Genomic DNA, 21,243 nt, shown 5'->3' with positions numbered 1-21,243 from the left:
AACTCGAAACGAAAATAATATTAATAAAAAAAGTACCTCATTTGTGTCGGGCGCAAGTCTCATGTAATTTGCGCCGTTGCCGTACGACTCTAGTAGCGCAGCCGGAGTTTGATAACCGCCATCGTTACCTCTATTTTCTGGTGGAAATCCTTAGAACGGACGTAGGAAAAAAAAGGTTACATAACAATTTGCATAAATAATTAGTAAACTCAAAACGACAATAATTAAAAATATAATTACATCAGTTGTGTCCGGTGCAAATCTTGCAAAATTTGATCCATCGCCATACGATTCTGGTGGCGCAGCCTGGAGTTGATAATCGCCGTTGTTGGCTATATATTCCGATGAAAATCCCTAAGGTGGACGCATGAAGAAAAATAGTTACATAACAATTTGCATAAATTTGTAAACCCTAACATAATTTTTAAAAAATAAGTACCTCATTTGTGTCCGACGCATATCTTTCATAATTTGAACCATTGTCGTAAGATTCTGGTTGCGCACATTGGACTTGATAATCACCGTTAAAAAATCCCTAAGGAAAACGCAGGAAAAAGAAGTTGAGTAACAATTTGCACAAATTTGTAAACCCTAAAAGGAAATAATTAAAAAAAAAAAGTACCTCGTTTGTTTCCGGCACAAATCTCACAAGATCGCAACTCTCGCCATTCGACTCTGGTTGCGCAACCATAGCATAATTATGGTCAATGTAACCAATCGCCGCCGGTGACTTCACAAAAAAATTAGGTTATGATACGTAAAAAGTTCCAAGAAATTACTAAAAAATAAACCTAAAGTACCTTATTTGTGTTGTGATCGGATTTGTCCTTCTTCTTGACAACTTTAGTGATCTTACACACGACAAGATCGGCAGCGTTTGCTCGGCCGCTCTTCTTAACCGATTCCTCACTAAGAGAATACTGATGCATTATCCAATGCCCGACCCCGACGTCCGCCTCGCATGATTGCCCGTACACTAGCATCTTCGAATGCCCAATGATGCATCCGGTGTCGGAGTTTTTGATCTTCTTGGGGCCCGTTTGGCCGTCCCACGTGCCTCTCCCGGCTCTTCGACAAAACCTCTTAGAATTTTGAGCCCTCGCCAGCTTAGTGAAGGCGAAGACGGTGTACTTGATGGCGCCCTTTTCCTCCATCTTCGAGTGCCAACGCGACTCGATGTCGCTGAAAACCTCCCACGGGGAGCTGTCGCCGTAGATCGCTGTAAGGTCTATACTTCAGCCAAGATTACAAGTAATACAATCAAGAAACTGATCTAGCTATTACACCACTAGATCTGCAGTCTTCTACTTCTTCTATTGCACCTGAAACACTTAACACACGGATTAAAAGCGTTCACCTCAACAATGGATTGTAGAAGGACTCAGAAATAACCAAAGAAAAGAAACAAGATCAAGAACAATTTATAGGCTCAAGTTGCACCAGGTACAACTGCACAGGTCTATAAATCCGACCCTCAATTCCTTATTCACCAATTGATTTGCCCCTCAATAGAGAAACCTTAGTAGATAACCAATCTACTCCACCGTATCCACAGAAACCCTAGATCCAGCAACCTCCTCGTTGCAGAGACAATCCCAGGCAAAGCCACGGCCAAATCACCAGTCACCCAATCCTCTGGAACCACAAGAAACCACTTCACACACAGACAGATTTGTCTGACCAGAAACCAGAGGTTTCTGGTAATGACACACAGACTAATGAAGTGGAATATAATGACTTATCCCTGATAACACTTGATAACACTGTATCAACTTTTAAATGGCAATGATATACAGAATATCACAACAAACAGGGCAACCCACCCTAGGTATGCTGCATAAACGTAAACTACCAAACGGATTCAATCCAGCACCTAGGATGCAAGCATCAATACCTATAGACTCATAAAAATCTCCGACCTTGAATAGAGACAAAAAGTGGTGAGAGTGGATCACAAAATTCAGTGTTAGCGAAGCACGGTACCAGAATGAAAGATGAAGAGGTGAAACCAACTACATTAGAAGATTAAGGGAAACCATATAGAATAACCCTGTAGAGTAAAACTTCACGCTGAAATGTTGACTTCAATTGCAACATTTCGCCATTAAGATTTCCTTCTTTGAGGATACAATATAAGCAAGAAAGATATAACCAAATATATTCCATGCTATTCGTGTCACGATAGTTCTAAAAATTCAATGTTCATTCGTAACACTGAATTGCAACAATAGACAAAGTAGTAAATGCAACAATCGAAGAATAATTTAGTCTATGTTGTTGTTTCAACATAAGACAACCCATACTTACGTGTTTAATGGATTGATGAGCGCTATGATGCACATGTATATAAAAACATATGAGATACAAATGCATGTAAAGAAAAATCATCATTCCACATACAATTGAGTTTAGAACAAGGAGAAGAGTTGTGAAAATAAGCACGGTGGGACCATACAGTTATGTGCCTTCATTAGTCATGCTCACATAATGTCACATTACAATTTTAATTCCTTCAATGAGCACAACAAGATAAGATAACTTGATTAATAAGTAAAAGAATGTGACATCAGGCGTTTCCAGCAGACACAGAGAGACTTGTACCTTCCATTCTTTAAGGTACTATCAACACCCAGCAAATTAGTAAATGCCAACCACTTGACCAGTAGAACAGAAGAAGGCTTTCTGCACATTTCCAGTTTCTGAGACAAGAAAAACAATACAAATCAAACTTGCAGACTAATTTATGTGGTAATCTAAGAGATTCAGAGACATATCTAACCTCCTTCCACCAGATAATATAAGCATAATCTTTATCTTCCAATAAAATATTTGATTGGCTTCTTTGAAGTTTTGGTATAATGCTTTCTCTCTTTGAAGCAAAAATTGTGACTGAGCTGTCCGGTACTGTAACAGAAGAACAATTATGCAATTGAAATATAGATATCATGTTTTGTAAAATCCATACCAGTTTCAAGATATAGCACTATTACATTTACATATGCATTTCTAATTACCAATATAACATGAGGTCTAATATGATGGAGAAACTGTATACAATGGATAACAATATTACAATAGTTGGTCCTGCAGACTATACATGAATCCACAATAAGTATGTACAGTGAAAGGAAATTTATGCTACTATGGGATTCTATATAGTGTACGAGATCAGATATTTACAAATAGAGTACAACATATGTAAATACTTTAAAAGTAAATAATAAAAAAAAAGCTGATCAAAGCTGTAACATCCTAATACATCCCCCTCAAGTCAGTGTCCATTCTGAAAAATCAACCTTCATGTTGCCAGTTGCCTACAATCAAATCAGATAATGATTGGCATTGGGCACCAGCACCAGCTGGGGAAGAGTGCATGGATCTAAAAATGTGGACGCCAACAACAACAGCAACAAGAAGTGCGAGACAGTGCAAAGAGGATGGCCACTGCAGCAGCCAAGGAAGTCCATAGTTCAAACAGAAGAGGCGCACAAGTAGAAAAAGAAGCAGTCAGGTGGTGGTTCACATGGTAGAGCCAGTGGTGGGTCGACTACAGCGAGACTGAACAATCATATTATCACATTCGTTTTTTGTGTCAGCACTGGCTGTTTGAACACAATGAGTATCAGCACATAGTTCTTAGTGTAGTGGTTCCCAAAGACAAATGTGGCAGCAACAAGCTGCAGAAGTTGGATGAAACAGAATAACTGCAACAGAGCTCCGGTTACATTACATCCAAACAATCATGAATTATGATGATCTAGTTAGTGGAATGACGACCATCGAGCAACAAACAGCACATGTCCAAAGATCAGAACTTCATGAGAGTTCAATAGGGCTGGGGGCTAGGATCTGGCTGTTCCACCCTTCACCAAAGAACGTTGTCTCGCCCTCTCCATCTTCCTCTTGCGCCACTCCTCAAGTGCTGCAGATGCTTACACAGTTATAATAGACGAAACCTGAACTTGCGCATAGTTTTTCAATATACTGTAAGCCAATATCTAATGGCAGCAAAGTTAGCTCTCTCAATACAAAACTATGGATGCCTATTACATCTCCGACTAACATTTAAACAAGTTACAGAAGCCAACGAATAAAGCCAAGAGAAAAGACGAGCAGCTCCAATAACAAAATGGAAAGGGAATCACCTTTTTTTGCCTGCATCTGTATTCGAACGGAAATTATCCATTCTTGATGTAAGGTCCACTGTAGCTGTTTTCTTCGCATCTTTCTGTAGGACCTGTTCTGTTTCAACATATACATCCTCTCCAATTTCTCTAACCTAAGCAGATAATCGAATTGGGTTTAAGATGCTCTCACCAAACATGGAAGAGCAGCTGTGTTTTTTGCTTAATAGAGATGCATTATTAAAATGTACTAGTTCAGAAGGCACAGAACCATGAGAATACTCACTCTCTTGATGAGATCACGAGGAATCAAGGTGTGTCTTATGGCTTCGGATTCCTTTATATGCCTGTATAAAGCTGTGCCACAAAGAATCAGTAGCACATCCAACTTTAGAAGCAAACAAACCTTTTGTTTTACAACATAACTAATTTCATCTACAAAAGGTAAAAACTACAACAAACAATAAGGTTGCGGTGAAGAATCCGCATTCGAGCTATAATTTACCGAATTTGGATAAGTGAACTGGTTTGGTCAAGCTTTAGCTTTTGGAATTTATTTAAAAAAACATTTACAACAACACAAAATGGAAGAATGGGGATGCTTAACACACTTGGAACAATGACCATCCTTCACTTCTTTTCGACATAAAGGCGAGAACAAAGAACTCAAAATTTCATGATTACCATTAGACCAAACACTAACCGTAGAGAGACAATTTACAAATACTTGAATAAGACAGCTTTTCAGCATGCATTTTAAAGTGAATAACTAACCATGATCTTCAGAATTCAAGTAATAAATCCATATAAAAATCTTACCTATAATTCCACATTCCAAAATCATGACTCAAATCAAATGCACTAAAAACAAATTTATGCTCCTTATTTATTTCAACCAATTCCCACAGCAATACATAATTTCAGATAGCAATCAATTGTTTCAGTAATTAATATGTCTAGCCTAAGCCCAAATCTACGAAAGCATAGTTAATTACTTAATTAATTGCTTCAAGATTTGATACAGTCAGAAAATAAACCCCCTATTTTAGCATAGACCGCAGAAACCCACACAAGCGGATACCCTATATCTAAACAAGAAGAATATATATTTTGATAAAATTTGTTAAGAAGATAGTAAATTAAGATAGATGAGACCTTTATTGGAGGTGTGGAATCTGGAAGAGGAAGAACAGAGGAAGCCATGCAGCAAGAGAAGAACAGTGGTAGTTGAATAAGCAGACAAGTATTGGGGCGTTCTTGTAAGATAACCATGATTTCACCATCGATGTTGCTTCAGTATCTCCATTTTCTACTGCATTGTTTGTTACTGTCTTCCTTGAGATCGATTTCATGTGAAATTGGTAGAGACCTAATTCACTTTACAATTTCAATTTTTAATTATATGTGTTTTTTAGAACGAGAATATTTATATTTATACAATTTATTATTATTGGGAAAATGTCTTTGTATTAGTATTATTATTATTGGGAAGTTTTGTGCTGCAAATCATACATAAGAGTTATACAATTGGGTCAACAAATTGTAACATTGATTCAAAAATAAAATCATTAAAAGTTCAAAGATAATGTTGTTACTTGAACATATTTTTTTCACATCTTATATACATGTACTACTACATAATGTATTATTCACATTAAGTTATTTTTTCATATATTATATGCATGCATGCATGAGCACCATGCACATTAATTAAATAAGGCAAAATACATTCTTAGGTCCTTATACTTTAGTCAAAATATTCATTAGGTCCTTATACAATTTTTTCACTTTAATAGGTCCTTATACTTTTCACAATATATTTTTCAGGTCCTCGTACAATTTTTCATTTTAGTAGGTCCTTATACTTTTATCATAACTTTCATTAGGTCCTTGTACAATCTTTTATTTTAGAGACTTTTTTACATTTATCTTGGATAATATTTAAATTTAATTAAACTTAATGAACTTTTTAATATTCCAGTCTATAAAGATAATATCATCTTATTATCCAATAATCTCAATAAGTTGTAGAGAATAATAAAAAGATTAATCGTGATGATTGAAGATTAAAATCGAAGTTTTTTTCAGAATTAATATCCGAATTTTCAATTGATTTTTTAATTTATATTGAAAGATACGCTTTCCTAAATATTTATAATCATAAGATAAGTTAAATAATAAAATTAAAAGGTTCATTAAATTTGATTAAATATAAATTATTATCTAAGATAAAAGTAAAAGAATATCTTAAAATAAAAAATTGTATAAGGACCTAATAAAAGTTATAATCAAATTATAAGGACCTACTAAAACGAAAAAATTGTACGAGGATGTGATGAAATTTATGAGAAAGATATAAGAACCTATTAAAACGAAAAAATTGTACGAGTACCTAATGAACATTTTGATTAAAGTATAAGGACCTAAGAATGTGTTTTGCCATTAAATAATAATGAATTGATTTGTCATATCATACACATTTTTATACTAGTAATTACAGTAAACACGCATATTTGGAAATTTTCTAAACAAAATATAAGATTTGATTTATAGTTGGGATATTCTAAAAAAATATCTATGAAAATGAAATTGGATAACACTACTATAACATAATTGGGATGGTAGTGACACCCAATCACGTTGGGACGACGAAAATGATGACACGACGGATGTTGCATCTGCGGCACTGGTTCATACTCTCAAACATTGTTGGGCTAATACAAGATGTACATAACCGAAACCGATGATGATAAAATAAAGAAGCAATTCGGTTCTCTATGGAAATGAAATTGTATAGTACATAATTTTATATTTGTAAGTGTTCTTATGGTAATTAAGGCAGCCAAATATTTTGAACTAAAAAAAAATATTTTAGTACTTTATGCTAAAATTATACTCTTTCCATCCCATAAAAATAGGAATTTTGGGAACGACACATGTTTTAATATGAAATTGATAAAATAAGAGAGATATAGAAAGAAAAAGTGATAATTTGTCGGAGACTCACCTGAGAATAGATTTGCCAAAAATAAAAAGTAACTATATTTGTGGGATGGACCAAAATAGAAAAAAAAAAGATTATTTTTTGGAGTATATTTAATTAGTTAAATGTGAGAATAGGAAATTTATTCCATACTGGAGCATTAAATCCTATGGCTAATTCATTTCTCTATTATTTTTCTTTGTTTTAAGATCAATAAAAATAGTAAGATTGGTATTTTTCCTTCTTAGAAAGTTAAATCCCAGAACGTTAAAGGTCTCAATCCATCACTAGTATCATCTAACGATGAAAGATATACATCAAGAAAAATAGTATTCCATCTGCCAACATACAGTATAGATTTATAGTTCATCCATTCATTCAAAGTAATCTTTTCAAGATGTCAAAATTTAAGTTCAAGATCCAACATGTTTAAAACATTAATTCCTTAATTCTCACGTCTCAAACATAAATGGGGCAAATAGCTTAATTAAAACAGAGGGATAATTATAAATAATATTAAAGATTTACTTGTCTAATATTGTTGGTTAAGTTTTAATAAAGAAATTCTTCTGATGATAAAAAATTACATTTGTTAAATTCAAGCGATGATAAGATAAACAAGTGGTGTAGTAATTTATATGGAGTGCTATTTATGGCTTTAAAGGAAAAATATTACGTGAGTTATCTAAAATGTGAATTTTTTTTTTACTTTAGAAACAGTGGCGGACGCAGAAAATTTTTTTTGTAGGGGCTTTACTGTATATGTGTGTGTGAAAGAATAACTACTAGTACTCTCTCCATCCCAACTAAGTTAAGGCACAATTTTTGGGTACAAAAATTAAGAAAATTGTGTTGAAAAATAGGAGAGAGAAATAAAATAGGAAAGAAAAAAAAACAGTAAAGTAGGTGATGAAATAAAGTAAGAATGATGGGATATATAGCTTTTTTTGTTAAAAAAGGAAATGTCTCAACTTAATTGGGACATCACAAAAAGAATACAACTCAACTTAATTGGGACGGAGTGTGTACCATTTATTACATGAAAAAATAACTTTGATAATGATAATATGAGTTGCAAATCAAAGAGTGAATGAGTGATTTTTAAAATATTATTATTTTTTATAGACAGAATCATAGAAAAATTCACAATTATAACAACTATAACTTTTATAATATGAATCGATGATAAAATACTCCATCCGTCACATTAAATATGAAACATTTGGTTTTTGACACGAGATTTTATGTAATGATGTTTTGTGAGTTAATAAAGAGAGATGAAAAAATAGAGAGAATAACGTTTCATTTTTAATGAAATAAATGGAGTATAATATTAAAATTCAAATAAAATAAATAGAAATATCAGCCTAAATAGAAATAAGAATAAATAAATAATACAATCAATTTTATAACATCTTCTAATTCTCTACTATAAGATAAATAAATTACTCCATGTTCTAACAATTTCTAAAACAGCTGCCCATTTTTTTAAATCCTTAACAAAATGCATAACAATTTGTCGCCCCACACGTCATCTCCAGGTGTCATCTATAATAGTGTAGTACTACTACTGTAATTATTATTAATTGGGCCAAACAAGTCATCTTCTTCCTAATAACCTAGCCGCCATTGTTTTTCTCTGCAATTTTATAATTTCAGCCCCTTATTTTCTTTAACATCCGACAATTTATTCTTTTACGGCATGAGTTTGGTAGGGGCTAAAGATCAGTTTATGAAAATTTTGGAAATTTTTGAAGAAGAAAAATATGAAAAAAAATTTTTGGGGAAGGGCTTAAGCCCCCTCCCCTCTCCTTACTGCGTCCGCCAGTGTTTAGAAATCCAAAATACCAATTCTAAATTTATGTAACAAATTAGACTAGAATTGAATTGACGTGTTTAATAAGGACAAAATAGTCAATGTAGCTGATTTTCCCTCCATTCGAACACATTTCCTTCAGCTTTTAATAAATTCAAATAGAGTTTTCTGATCACTATGAACACTCTCTCTTACACAAATCGAAGGATCCTTTCTTGTCTTTTTTCCTCCAAGCAGCAGTTTATGAGAAAACCTAGGGCCAGGCTTCAGTGACTCAGCTTTGAATCTCAAAACATCATATCGTTTGGTTTTTGCTGAATTTCCTACAGACGAGCGCATTTTGCGCGTAGATCTAACAGAGTTGTCAGTTGGAGAAGTAAAGGTAACTTTTGCATCTTTCGAAGTCAATTGCTACTTTACTTTCCCTAATTACGGCTTAATTTTGGATTTACTTTGCAATTACCCGTTAATGTCGATATTAAGTGTTTGCATGTGACATTGTATTAGTTTCTTGAGCTTTTGGAAGAGTAACCCTAGGAATTTATGCTGCTATATGTCGATTTGTTAGGAATAAGATCTTGTTGTTTAAGAAATTATTAAGAGTCTAAGGATGATAAAGTTATCATGCTTGATAAATATAATCATGCCCTCATTCATATTAGAAATTACTAAATTTTGACACAGTTTTTCTACAATTTATTTATGGTTAAGAGTTGTCTGTCTATGAGATGGCTAATTGGTTAACTTAAACCGATATTTTCGTTAATTGTTATTACGATAAATATTTTACTTATATTATATTTATTTACCAGTTAACCAGAAGGACTTCAAATGACTCTGTATTTCATTTTTTTGTATAGCCAATTGTATATTAACCAAATCATGCTCTCCCTAATATATTATGTATAGTGTTTTTGGATTAACACGAATTTTACTTCGAAAATGTTTAGATATATATTCTAAGTAACAAAATTTAGTACTCCGTTATATGCATTCAATTCTAATATTTAATGCTTATTTTAAACGCTGTAAAAGATCCCTTATATGGCTAAGTTTTCTTCTGACTTAATACCTAGTTACCTACTGATTAAGCTTCTTAAAAAGATGATCCACTACAATATGTTTCACACCTACAGGTTTATGATTAAGCTTATCAAAAAAATGATCCACTACATGTGCAAAAATAGTTTTGAAAATCTTTATCTATATATTGAGGTGTTTTATCTATATGGATTTAATGGTTTATGTTGATGATCAGTTTGAATATGCACTATCTGACATAATTTTACAGGATGCTTTATGAATTATCAACACTGGTGTTGCGAGCTTTCTCGGCTGGGTACAAACCTCTTAAAGACATGTATAAATGCATGAAGAACAAGAAGAAATTTGTCAAAAAGTTAGAAGACAATTTGACAAAGCTGATCAGTGAGTTGGCAACCTTTTATTCGAGGAAGGAAAAGATTGATTGTAGGCTTGATGCATCTGTGTCTGAGGAAAAAAATGGTGAATACGATGTGTTGGTTAAGCAGATGGAGTTTCATCACAGACGATACGATGAGTTTGTCAACAAGTACCAACATTATTGTCGAGATCTGCCGAGTTTTGAGATTCATGATGTTTCGAGTGCAACAAAAGTGATGGATGCTTTGCAAGAGAGAAAACCAACCATCAAGATACAACAGTTCTTCAAACTTGCAACACTCGGTAAAGAGATTAAAGAGCTGCTTGCTGAGATATCTATGGTTAGTTGCAAAATGGAACCAGAAAAGGTGTTACGTGATAGAAAAATCAAATCTGTTAAAGTGAAATACGATGATGTTGATCTTCCTTTATCCAATGAGTATGTAAAGGAAATCTTAGGGTTTCTAAGTGAAGATGGAAATAGATCAGTTGGCATTTCGGGTCCTATTGGAGTCGGAAAAACTACTGTTATGAAAGAGTTGAATAATCAACTCAAAGATTCTTCATCTCTGAATAGAATGACAATGAGTACAAAATTTGATTTTGTCATTTGGATAGAGTGTCATAAAAACTGTGAGGGAGAAGACAATGTTGTTGAAGGGATTCAAGGTGAGATAATGGGACGATTGAAGTTAAAAGGAGAGAAAGTAAACAGCGTAGAACAAAATGCAGAAATCATTTCTGATTTCCTTTGTGACAGAAGGTATCTCCTGCTTATTGATCAAGTTTCATCAACTATCAACTTAGATGAAGTTGGGGTTCATAGAGATCACAAATTTGGCAGAGTTGTACTTGCATGCAACAGCAAGAAAGTTATCTCACCTATGACTGATCAACAGGTTGAGATCAAGCCGCTATCTGACAACGATGCACTGAAACTCTTCTTGAAAGTTAATGGAAAGATTAATGACACACGAATCAAACATATTGCTGAGAGCATGGTCAAGTATTGTGGAGGGCTACCATTGGTGATCAAGTTAGTAGCTTGTCATTTAAAAGGGCAGAAAGATGAACAAGTGTGGAGTGACGTGAAGCGAATTCTGAAATCTGATTCAAAAGCTAATTTGCTAAACTTGGACGGAATCGGGCATGCTTACAAGCTGGCATATGATAGATTGGAGATGAGTCATAAAAAGTGTCTACTTTTTGTGACGTTGTTTACAAGTGACCATCAAATATACAAAGATTACCTTATTGAATGTTGGAATGCAGAGAGATTTCTTGAAGTTGATGTTCCGGAACTTAGGGCTGCACGAGAGTGTGGAGCATCAACTTTGAGAGAGTTAACAGATCAATATCTACTGCAAATTCTCTCAGACAAGCGTGTTAAGATTCCAGAATACTTCAGAAAAGTGCTTGCTAAGCAAGAATACCCAGGTGAAAACGGTTGCTTAAGTTGGATGCCACAAAACAATCAACCCCTTACAGAAGAAATCTGGAGGACGACTAGAAGGTTGTCGTTGATCGGTTGTAAATCTACACTACCCAGCAAACCAAGAAGTGACAATATGTCAACGTTGTTAATGCAGAGTTATCACGATTTGGTGGAACTTGAAGATCCGTTCTTTGACCACATGCAGAAGCTTCTCATTTTGGACTTGTACAAAACAAAGATAGAATCACTTCCAACTTCTATCTCCAGTTTGGTCAGTCTCAGATGTTTATATCTGAATGATTGTCATCAACTTGCTAAGTTACCACCAACAGTACAAAAGTTGGAGAATCTTGAAGTCATTGATATTCGGAGAACTTCAGTTTGCTCATTGCCCAATGAAATTGGTGATATGTTTCAGTTAAAGTGTTTGCGATTTTCATTTGGCCAAACAGGGTGCAACCGCAAAGGGAAATGTAAGGGGGCAGAAATGACGATTCCTCTTAATATCATCCGTCGTCTTCATAAGCTTGAAGAGTTGACAATTGAGGTAGGGTGCTGCAATGAAGCCTGGAGTAGTATTGCTGATCAAATAGTCATCGAGGTTGCCAGTTTGGAGAAGTTGAGTACTCTTAACTTTCACTTCCCAAATGTGACTTGTTTTGAACTATTTGTGGCTAAGAGCAAATCTCTAAAAAACAAAGACACACATTGGAGTACAAACACTTTAAGATCGTTTAGTATTTCCATTGGTTGCTGTGATACAAGACAGTCGTATGGTTCGAAAATCTCTGCAATTTCACCAGAAAGATTGTTGAGATTCTCTACAGGCGAAGAAATTTCTTCGGTGAAAGAACTACTACGGCAAGCCAACACGTTCGAATTAGTTGGTCATGGGGGTGTAGGGAGCTTGACTGACTTCAATTTGATAAATGCTGGAACACTTAAAGTTTGTATGGTGGACGGTTGTAGAAACATGACAAGTATTGTGGATGGTTTCACAATAAATGTGATGCAAATGGAAATTACCGAAGAATCTGATTGTGCTATACTTCAGTGTTTGGAGAAACTGTATTTGTTTGATCTTAAAACATTACAGACTATTTGGAAAGGACCGGTTAGTTCAGGAAGCCTTGGAAACTTGAAGGAACTTATCTTATTTGGTTGTCCAGAGTTGACTACAATTCTCAATCATGAACAAGCGACCGCCCTTGCAAGCTTGGAGTATATCAAAGTTGAGAATTGTTCCAAGGTTGTAGAAATCATCCATGAAAATATTGACGCGGACAGCACTGTTGATCTCTCTAATATGCTAAACAAGGTGAAGATTGTCGACTTGGTGGACTTGCCAAAGCTGCGAAGTATATGCAAGACTACTACGTCCATGAAATGGAGGTCACTTGTGAAAATTGCAATAATAAGTTGCAATGGATTGAGAGATATTCATTTGAGTTTGAGGAATGCTGAGAAGCTGGAAATTGTGGAGTGTGAACAGAGTTGGTGGATTCAGTTGACAGAGGAACCAAATAAAACAATTCTTCCTTGCTGCCACTTCGTTTTCTTGGAACATACACCAACTAATCAAGCCTGCCATCAAGGAGAGTCATCTGAACATGGAAGATCAACTCATCCTCTGTCATCTAATGGCAGTATTTCTAGCGATTGCAACGGTATAATAATGTCGAGAGATGAAAACAACCTGCTCATATCAAACACAAATTCTGGGCCTCAAGACATGCTGGAACCATCAAACGGAGCAGAGCACGTTATTCATCAGTCAACAAACACCATTGCTCCAGCAAACAAAGAAGCATCGTCTAGTAAAGGTTAGTACCACAAGTTTTGTTGCTCAGTATTGTGCCTTAGAATATCAGTCCTTGTTTTTAAGTAGTATATCACTTTCTTCCATTCGTTTTATGACTTCGTTAATCATGAGTTTTCTTTTAGCATTATCTGAAAGTTCATCTAAATCATTATTTAGACATGCTGAAACCATCACTGGGAGTAGTAGAGCACGTTATTCATCAGTCACCAAACACCATTGCTCCAGCAAGCAAAGAAGAATCGTTTAGTAAAGTTTAGTACTACAAGTTTGTTGCTGAGTATTGTGCCTTAGAATATCAGACCTTGCTTTTAAGTAGTATGAAGTATCCCTTTCTTCCATTTGATTAATGACTTCGTTAATCATGAGTTTTCTTTTAGCATTATCTGAAAGTTCGTCTAAATCATTATTTAGACATGCTGGAACCATCACAGGGAGTTGAGCACGTTATTCATCAGTCACCAAACAACATTGCTCCAGCAAGCAACGAAGCATCGTCTAGTAAAGGTTAGTACTACAAGTTTGTTGCTGAGTATTGTGCCTTAGAATATCAGTCCTTGCTTTTAAGTAGTATCACTTTCTTCCATTCGTTTTATGACTTCGTTAATCAAGAGATTTCTTTTAGCTTTATCTGAGAGTTTGTCTAAATCATTATTTTTACCTAAAGAAGCAAACAAAGAAGCATTGCAAACACAATTGCTCCAGCAAACAAAGTAGCATCGTCCCTTCCAGTAGAAAGATGTTCAAAATACGATTCTTCAATCTGTCACTAGGAAAGGTTAGTACTACTACAAGTTCTGTTGCTGAGTATTGTGCCTTGGAATATCAGTCCTTGTTTTTAAGCAGTATATCACTTTCTTCCATTCATTATATGACTTCATTAATTATGAATTTTCTTTTAGCATTATCTGAAAGTTCGTCTATATCATTATTTTTGACCTAAAACTCAATAATACCAACCAGTCAACCACTGCTGTGTGTGGTCTGTCTTTTTATCAGTTCTAGATTAATTCCAAGGGAAACATAAGAAACAATGGTTTAATTTTCCTTATAAGCATCTTGTTAAATCTAGTTCATATTTGTATCTAAATCCATATCTGATTTGTAAGCATCTAATTGCAATATATGCTTATTAGTTCCTTGTTGAATTTAGCTCTTGCATCTAAGATCTGCTGGGGTTACTTCATCTGTATTTATCTCATATATCCATTCCTACCTTATAGGTTTTCGGACAATGGGTGATGCCGTGATGGTGTGCAGGATCAACTGAAAATGGGAACTTCTCTTTTGGTGGTTGAAATGTGAAAATCTCAGATTCCATTTGTTTTAGTTGTGCAAATATGGAAACAACATGGATTAACTGTACTTTCACCCAAATGTTAAATTTGACATTCTGACGTTTTCCTAACATTTGTTTGATTAATCTTGTGTGACATTATGATGCTTGATGTCGATGTTCCTCATGGCAGCTTTGCCCTTTGCATATTAGTTTGTTCTATACTTTACAACTAAGAAAATACACATCAATTGTAAATTGCTGGATTTTGGTTGCACTATACCGCTTAATGGTATCATGAATAAAATGATGATGAAATGGAACGAATGTAGTAAAAGAACGAGAATTCTCTTGCTTGGTAGATCTGAGGAAAAGAATGAAATTGCTCCCGTTAAATTCTCCAAATACTTGTCCCACATCGACTTGGTGATGATCCTAACTTCTTTATATAAGCGTGGATAACCCTCCCTTATGAGACCTTTAAGGGATGAGTGGCCCATTTCTCATAGCTCCTATACTTAATATATGATGTATGAAAAAAAATATTTGATATTACTATAGTACACTTCAAATAAGAATCAATTGAACTAACTTTTTATGTATCTCATCCCATTCACACACACATAACATAACATACACTTTTAGGAAGGAGATAACAAAGCAGGAGAGATGAAAAGGTGTAGATGATGTTGTTTAGGAACGTTTAATTTTTAATGTGACAACCAAAAAGAAAAACGTTTTATTTTTAATGGGACATAGAGCGTACTTGTAAGATTGAAGTCATTTTTTAGTCATAAACATATGACTATTTTACGAAGTTAGTTTATAACATTCGCTTTTCAAAATCGAGTCTCAAACTAATTAGAACAACGCCAGAGTCCTATTTTGACGAAATAGTAAAAAAATGACTGTTAGCGCCGCCAGTTTAACGCGATTTTGACTGGATTAGTGATTTTAATTAAATTTCTTAGGAGGAGAGAGAAAGAGAGGGACCGGATGATACAATCTCGTATCGTTAAAGCATAATTATGGAATCGGTGTTCAACAAGAATTAGAATTTTGCTTGTTAAATTAGAATTAGAGCATGAATCGGCAGTTATTCATTATGAACGAATTAAAGGGGTTTTTATAGGACTATGCGGTTCAACTCCTAATACGATCAGGGAAAGAACCGTCAAAATAACCCGGAAATGAGCCCATAATTGAACTCGACTCAAAAGGAAATAAAATCGTTCAAAAAGGAATTTAAATAACATAAATACTCCCTTCGTCCGCCATTAAATGTCTCATTTTTTCATTTTTTCGTCAATCCACCAATAAATATCTCATTTCACTTTTACTATATTTGGTAAGTGGACCTACATTCCACTAACTCATTCCAGTCACATTTATTATAAAACCAATATATAAAAGTAGGCACCACATTCCACTAACTTTTCTACTCATTTTACTACATAAAGTCAAACAATTTCTTAAAACTCGTGCCGGTTAAATATGAGACATGTAATAACAAACGGAGGGAGATATAACTAAAAAAGGAAAAAACTAAGCGTAATCTCCAAGCATCTATGGTGAACCCCGTTTTCTTTGAGAACGCCTCACGGTCGTCGACTCCTGTAACACACAGTGGATGCAGCAAAGATGGCGGTGTCGGAGCTCCACTGTCTGTCTCGCTTGGCTCTGGGTCCATATTAGTCCTGTCGGATAGCAACGACATTGTCCCCAAGGTTGATATGAGGAAAATTCTCCCGAAAAATGATAGTTGGTTCCCACGACCCTTCGCCTGTTGGGCTATCGGGCCTTGTTCTTATGGCATTCCGTTTACCAAAATTGTGCAAAGTCGTAGCTATGGGAACTGGTGAGCTTTAGATAAATGGTTGCAGCTAACTTGAAATACATTATGAATGCGGGCCTCAGGAGGCAACACCAGTTCGTATGAAACCTTGCCTACCTTCTTGGTAATTTACGGCGGTAGCTTTATGGACGTCGGACGAGCTACAGAATGTTGACGGTAGGGTTGTAACTTCAAAATTACCAAGACTCCTTCCACAAATGATACCTCTCACGACGATGTTTATCAGCTTGGATGCGCATGCGCTGCTGCGCTTTTTCCAGATTTTCCTTGAGCTCTCGCAACACTGCAGCTCGTTCGACCAAAATTTCTGCCACGTTTAGAATTGATGACTGGTCGAGCGAGTCGGAAATAGGGAGGGGGCTCACGATCGTACAAAACTTGAAAAGGTGACATTTTGAGGCCTTCGTGGGTGCTGTAATTGAGAGCTAACTCAGTACATGCATGGCAATAATGCGGACCAACAAAATGGATGATCAAACATGAATGCGCGGAGGTATTGCTCAAGCGTCCTATTTGTTACCTATGTCTGACCATCCGTTTAGGGGTGATAAGCAATAGCGCTATAGTGCGATGTTGTGTCGCTTAGCTTCGTTAGCTCTATCCAAAACTTATTAAAGAATATTGCATCATGATCTGAAAGGAGATAGGACGGAAATCCGTGATGCTTTGCTACGATATCCACAAATAGCTGGCCCGCGTGTGGGGAATCAAAGCCACTGGGTAAGGGTCCGAAATGAGCATACTTGGATAGCCTACCAATAACCACCATAATGGTCGTGTAACCGCGCGATGGTGGTAATCCGACTATGAAATCCAATGATGCAATGTCCCACACCTTGTTTGGGATCGGCAACGGCTGAAGTAGGCTGCACGTTTTCTGGGTTGAGTACTTATTTGATGGGCATGCTAAACACGGTGCCACGAATGTACGCACATCTCGTTTCATATTTGACTAGAAAAAAATAGAAGCCAACCGATGGAAAGTATTGTCGACTCGTTGGTGACCGCCAAGAGGAGAACCATGAATTTTGGTCAGCAATTGGTGTCGTAGCGGAGAATCCGAGCTTATGTATATCCGTCTCTTGAAATAGATGATACCATCGTGCACATATACGTGAGCTTGGGGTTGATCCGTTGGCGAGGGTGGAGTAAAGTAGTCGTACGTGGTTCGAGTTTGTATTCTCCTTGTGAATTGTTTTCATCATATTAGAAATTGGGTGCACCATTGTTTGAAATAATGTCATTGCGAGCCTAACTAGCTCGGCGTCACAGTGGGATAAAGCACATGCCGCCCTATTATAGGCTCCCGTTTTATATTCAATGCGGAACTTGAATCTTATGAGCTTGCGAATATAAAATTATTCAACCAGCATCTTGATTACTTGCAATAGTAGCTCCTTCATGATGCGTTGGTCACTACGAATAGCAAATTAACGACCCAACAAATATAGTCTACATTGTTGCACGGCATCGCCAATCACATAAATTTTTTTGTGATAGGGACCTCAACGTCCACTCCTGCAACACCAAGAGCTAGACTCATTGGCTGCTCCAGTCGAGGACTAATAGCTCGATACCGTCGCTTCACAACTGCCAGTCCAATCATTCCCATGCAGCCGCCCGAACGTCGAGTAGAGCTGAGCCCAGCAAAAGACGCCAAAAGGTCGAGAACGCAGCTCACCAAATCCGTAGATATCATTGCAAGATATCTCTCCCAATATCTAGGATTTGGTGTATCAATAAGGATCATGCAACCTTATCTCTCGTATCTTTTACTACCTTCGTCCCTGAAAGTTTGACACAGTTTACCATTTCGGAGCGTCCCTGAAAGTTTGACACACTTCACTTTTTACCATTTTTGGTAGTGGACTCATATTCCACTAACTCATTCCTACTCACATTTTATTATAAAATTAATACTTCTAAAGTATGACTCACATCCCACCAATTTTTTCAACTCACTTTCCATTACATTTCTTAAAACCCGTGCCGGGTCAAAGTGTGTCAATATTTGTAGGACGGAGGTAGTAGTTATTAAGTCAATTATAGATTCCTATAAATTAGTGTCATGTTTAGCATTATTATCATTGAGAATAAAACTAATTAACGGTTCTCATTCATAGTATCGGCGTTAAACGCCACCCCTAGAACCTCAACTAGGGTTTATCTTTTTCTTTCTCCATACTTTGAACGAGTGCCCATCAATCCTGACGTCAGACAATCTCGAGGTCTATCAAAATGCTACACGACGTCTCGGTCCCAGTTTCTTGCTGAAGAAAGCTATCAGATGGTAATCTTGGAAGAGCACAGCGCTGATGCCAGCGTCAAAAGTGTCGGTCTCAACATAAAATGTTTTCGCAAATTTGGGTAGGCGCAGGACCGGCGCGCTCAACATAGATTTCTCCAATTCTTCACAACTAACGGTTGTTGCCGTCATTCAAAAGAATCTTTTTTCAATAAATATGTCAAAGGAGCGACGATTATGGCATGATTTTTAATAATACTCTCTCCGTCCACAAAAAATAGGGCTATTTCATTTTTATTCCTCGTTTTAGAAAAATGATAATAAATAGTTAAAAATGAGTGAGTATCTCAAAGTAACCAGTCAGTCATAGAAATCCGCAAAGTTGCTTGGTTGTGGATGGCACCGGTTAGTCGGTCATGGCCTTTATTTACGATAAAAAGACCTTGAGACCACCCTCCATGATTATTTGCCCGAGGTAGTCGATGATTATTCTACAAAATAAACATTTTGCCAATTTGACAAAGAACAAGTGCGTCGAAAGAATTGTAAATACCTCGGCGAGATGGTGGACATGCTCCTCGGCGGATGAGCTGTAAATAAAGATATCATCAAAGAAAATGATAATGAATTTGCATAGGAAAGGCCGAAAAAATTGTATTCATGGCTGATTGGAATGTGGAGGGTGAGTTTGTAAGACTAAATGGCAATGACCAAAAATTCGTAATGGCTAATGTGCGTTCTAAACACATCCTCGTTATGCATCCGTATTTGATACCCGAGCACAGGTCTAACTTTGAGAAATAACTTGCGGCTCCTAATTTGTCAAATAGCTCATCTGCCATTGGAATCGGGAAATGGTCTGGTGTCGTAGCTGCATTTAGAGTCCGGTAATCAATGCAAAATCTAAAGGTCCATCCCTTTTACCAAGAAAATGAGAGACGAGAAGGGACTAACGTTGGGCTGAATAATACCATGTGAGAGCATCTCTTGAACCTGCTTTTCTATCTCTGCTTTCTGGAAGTATGGATAACGGTATGGCCTTACGTTCACTTGTTTTGAACCAGGTAACAAGTGAATCTAGTGGTCCCTGTGGCATTCTGGTGGAAGAGCCGTCGGATCCTTGAATATGGCCACATGAGCTTGTAGTGTATCAACTATTTGGGGTGGCAGTCTGGGTGGGAACTCGATGGCCTTTTCTATGACCACTTGGGTCGTGTCATGTATGCAGAGCAGCTCATATATCTCAAGCTGGTTGTTGGCCTAGATCAATGTTGTGAGGGTGTTTAAAGAGATTTGTCATGGCTGTGCTGTGTCTCCCGCCAAACGCATCGTCAAATCTTTCCAATTAAACTGGACCGTGAGTTTGGAATAGTAGTGTGATAGTCAAAATGGTTTTATGACTAGTGCTCATGATTTATGCGCTACGTGTGCATACATACAGATGAATTCAACTGTCAGGAGGACACCTAGACCTAGTCTTGTCGTTGGGCACTTGTCTAAACCTTATCAAAACTTTAACCCAATTACTACTTAGTATAAGAGAGTAAGGATCGATCCCGCGAAGATGGATAAGACGCAGTACACTTGTGAAGACATTTTGGAAGGGTTGATTATCGCCGCACAAATTTGTGGGTTAAGTGAGCAAACATGATTCCTATCTAAACTGGTCAGTTGTTCCACCAACTTTGGCAAAGAAAATGCAAATAAGGGTTTCGGTATGACTAAGTAACTTACCAACACCTGAGCTTCGGACGTGAGACGGAACCTTCTAACTTAGCCTAGACAATGAAAAGGGTGATAGGGGACAATAATCCTAACTAACCGACATGATGCTGAAAAGCTGAAATTTGCATGCATGTACAAACAGCATAAAGCAACCCAGAATTATATGCAAAACGTTCTCCTGACATCTTCTTCTCTACGATTCTATTAACAAGAAACTAAACCTCCACTGATGAACACAAAATCAAAATGAAACCAAACTGCAAATTTTAAATATAAGCACAAGAGTTAAACTCGTAAACTAAGGATCTACATAACTAACAGACCATTACAGAATGGTGAATCAAGCATATTTTGAGAATCTGAACTCGTAACTCATGCGCAATCACCGGGAAAACTATAGATCTAACACAAACAGATACAAATCAACCGCCAAAAGCATCCAAGCATGAGCGAAGTAAAGGTAAACGTTATGTCGTAACCCAACAACAACAAAAAAAAAAACTTTAACTAGATTAGCATGTGAAACAAGATCCAAAGATTCAACACAAACAATCAAAAGTA

At 36.3% G+C, this 21,243-nt stretch overlaps 1 protein-coding gene and 1 pseudogene across 1 annotated transcript; one reads left to right on the top strand and one right to left on the bottom strand.

The window, feature by feature from the left end:
* LOC148924020 (uncharacterized) overlaps window positions 1–21,243 on the bottom strand; it is a 75,857-nt pseudogene that overhangs the window by 453 nt on the left and 54,161 nt on the right.
* On the top strand, window positions 8,731–15,002 carry LOC148924026 (disease resistance protein At4g27190-like). Its single transcript, XM_089060718.1, has 5 exons — window positions 8,731–9,305; window positions 10,215–13,585; window positions 13,996–14,088; window positions 14,249–14,359; window positions 14,805–15,002. Exons 2-4 carry the CDS (start codon window positions 10,216–10,218, stop codon window positions 14,296–14,298), a joined length of 3,513 nt encoding a protein of 1,170 aa, XP_088916844.1. The 5' UTR covers window positions 8,731–9,305; window position 10,215; the 3' UTR covers window positions 14,299–14,359; window positions 14,805–15,002.

This window comes from Salvia hispanica, chromosome 6, assembly GCF_029641045.1.
Source record: "Salvia hispanica isolate PSC_SH4W2 chromosome 6, Shi_PSC_v1, whole genome shotgun sequence".
NCBI classification, from domain to species: Eukaryota; Viridiplantae; Streptophyta; class Magnoliopsida; order Lamiales; family Lamiaceae; genus Salvia; species Salvia hispanica.
The sequence above is the reverse complement of the archived record's forward strand: the minus strand, read 5'-3'. Positions and strand labels throughout refer to the sequence as shown.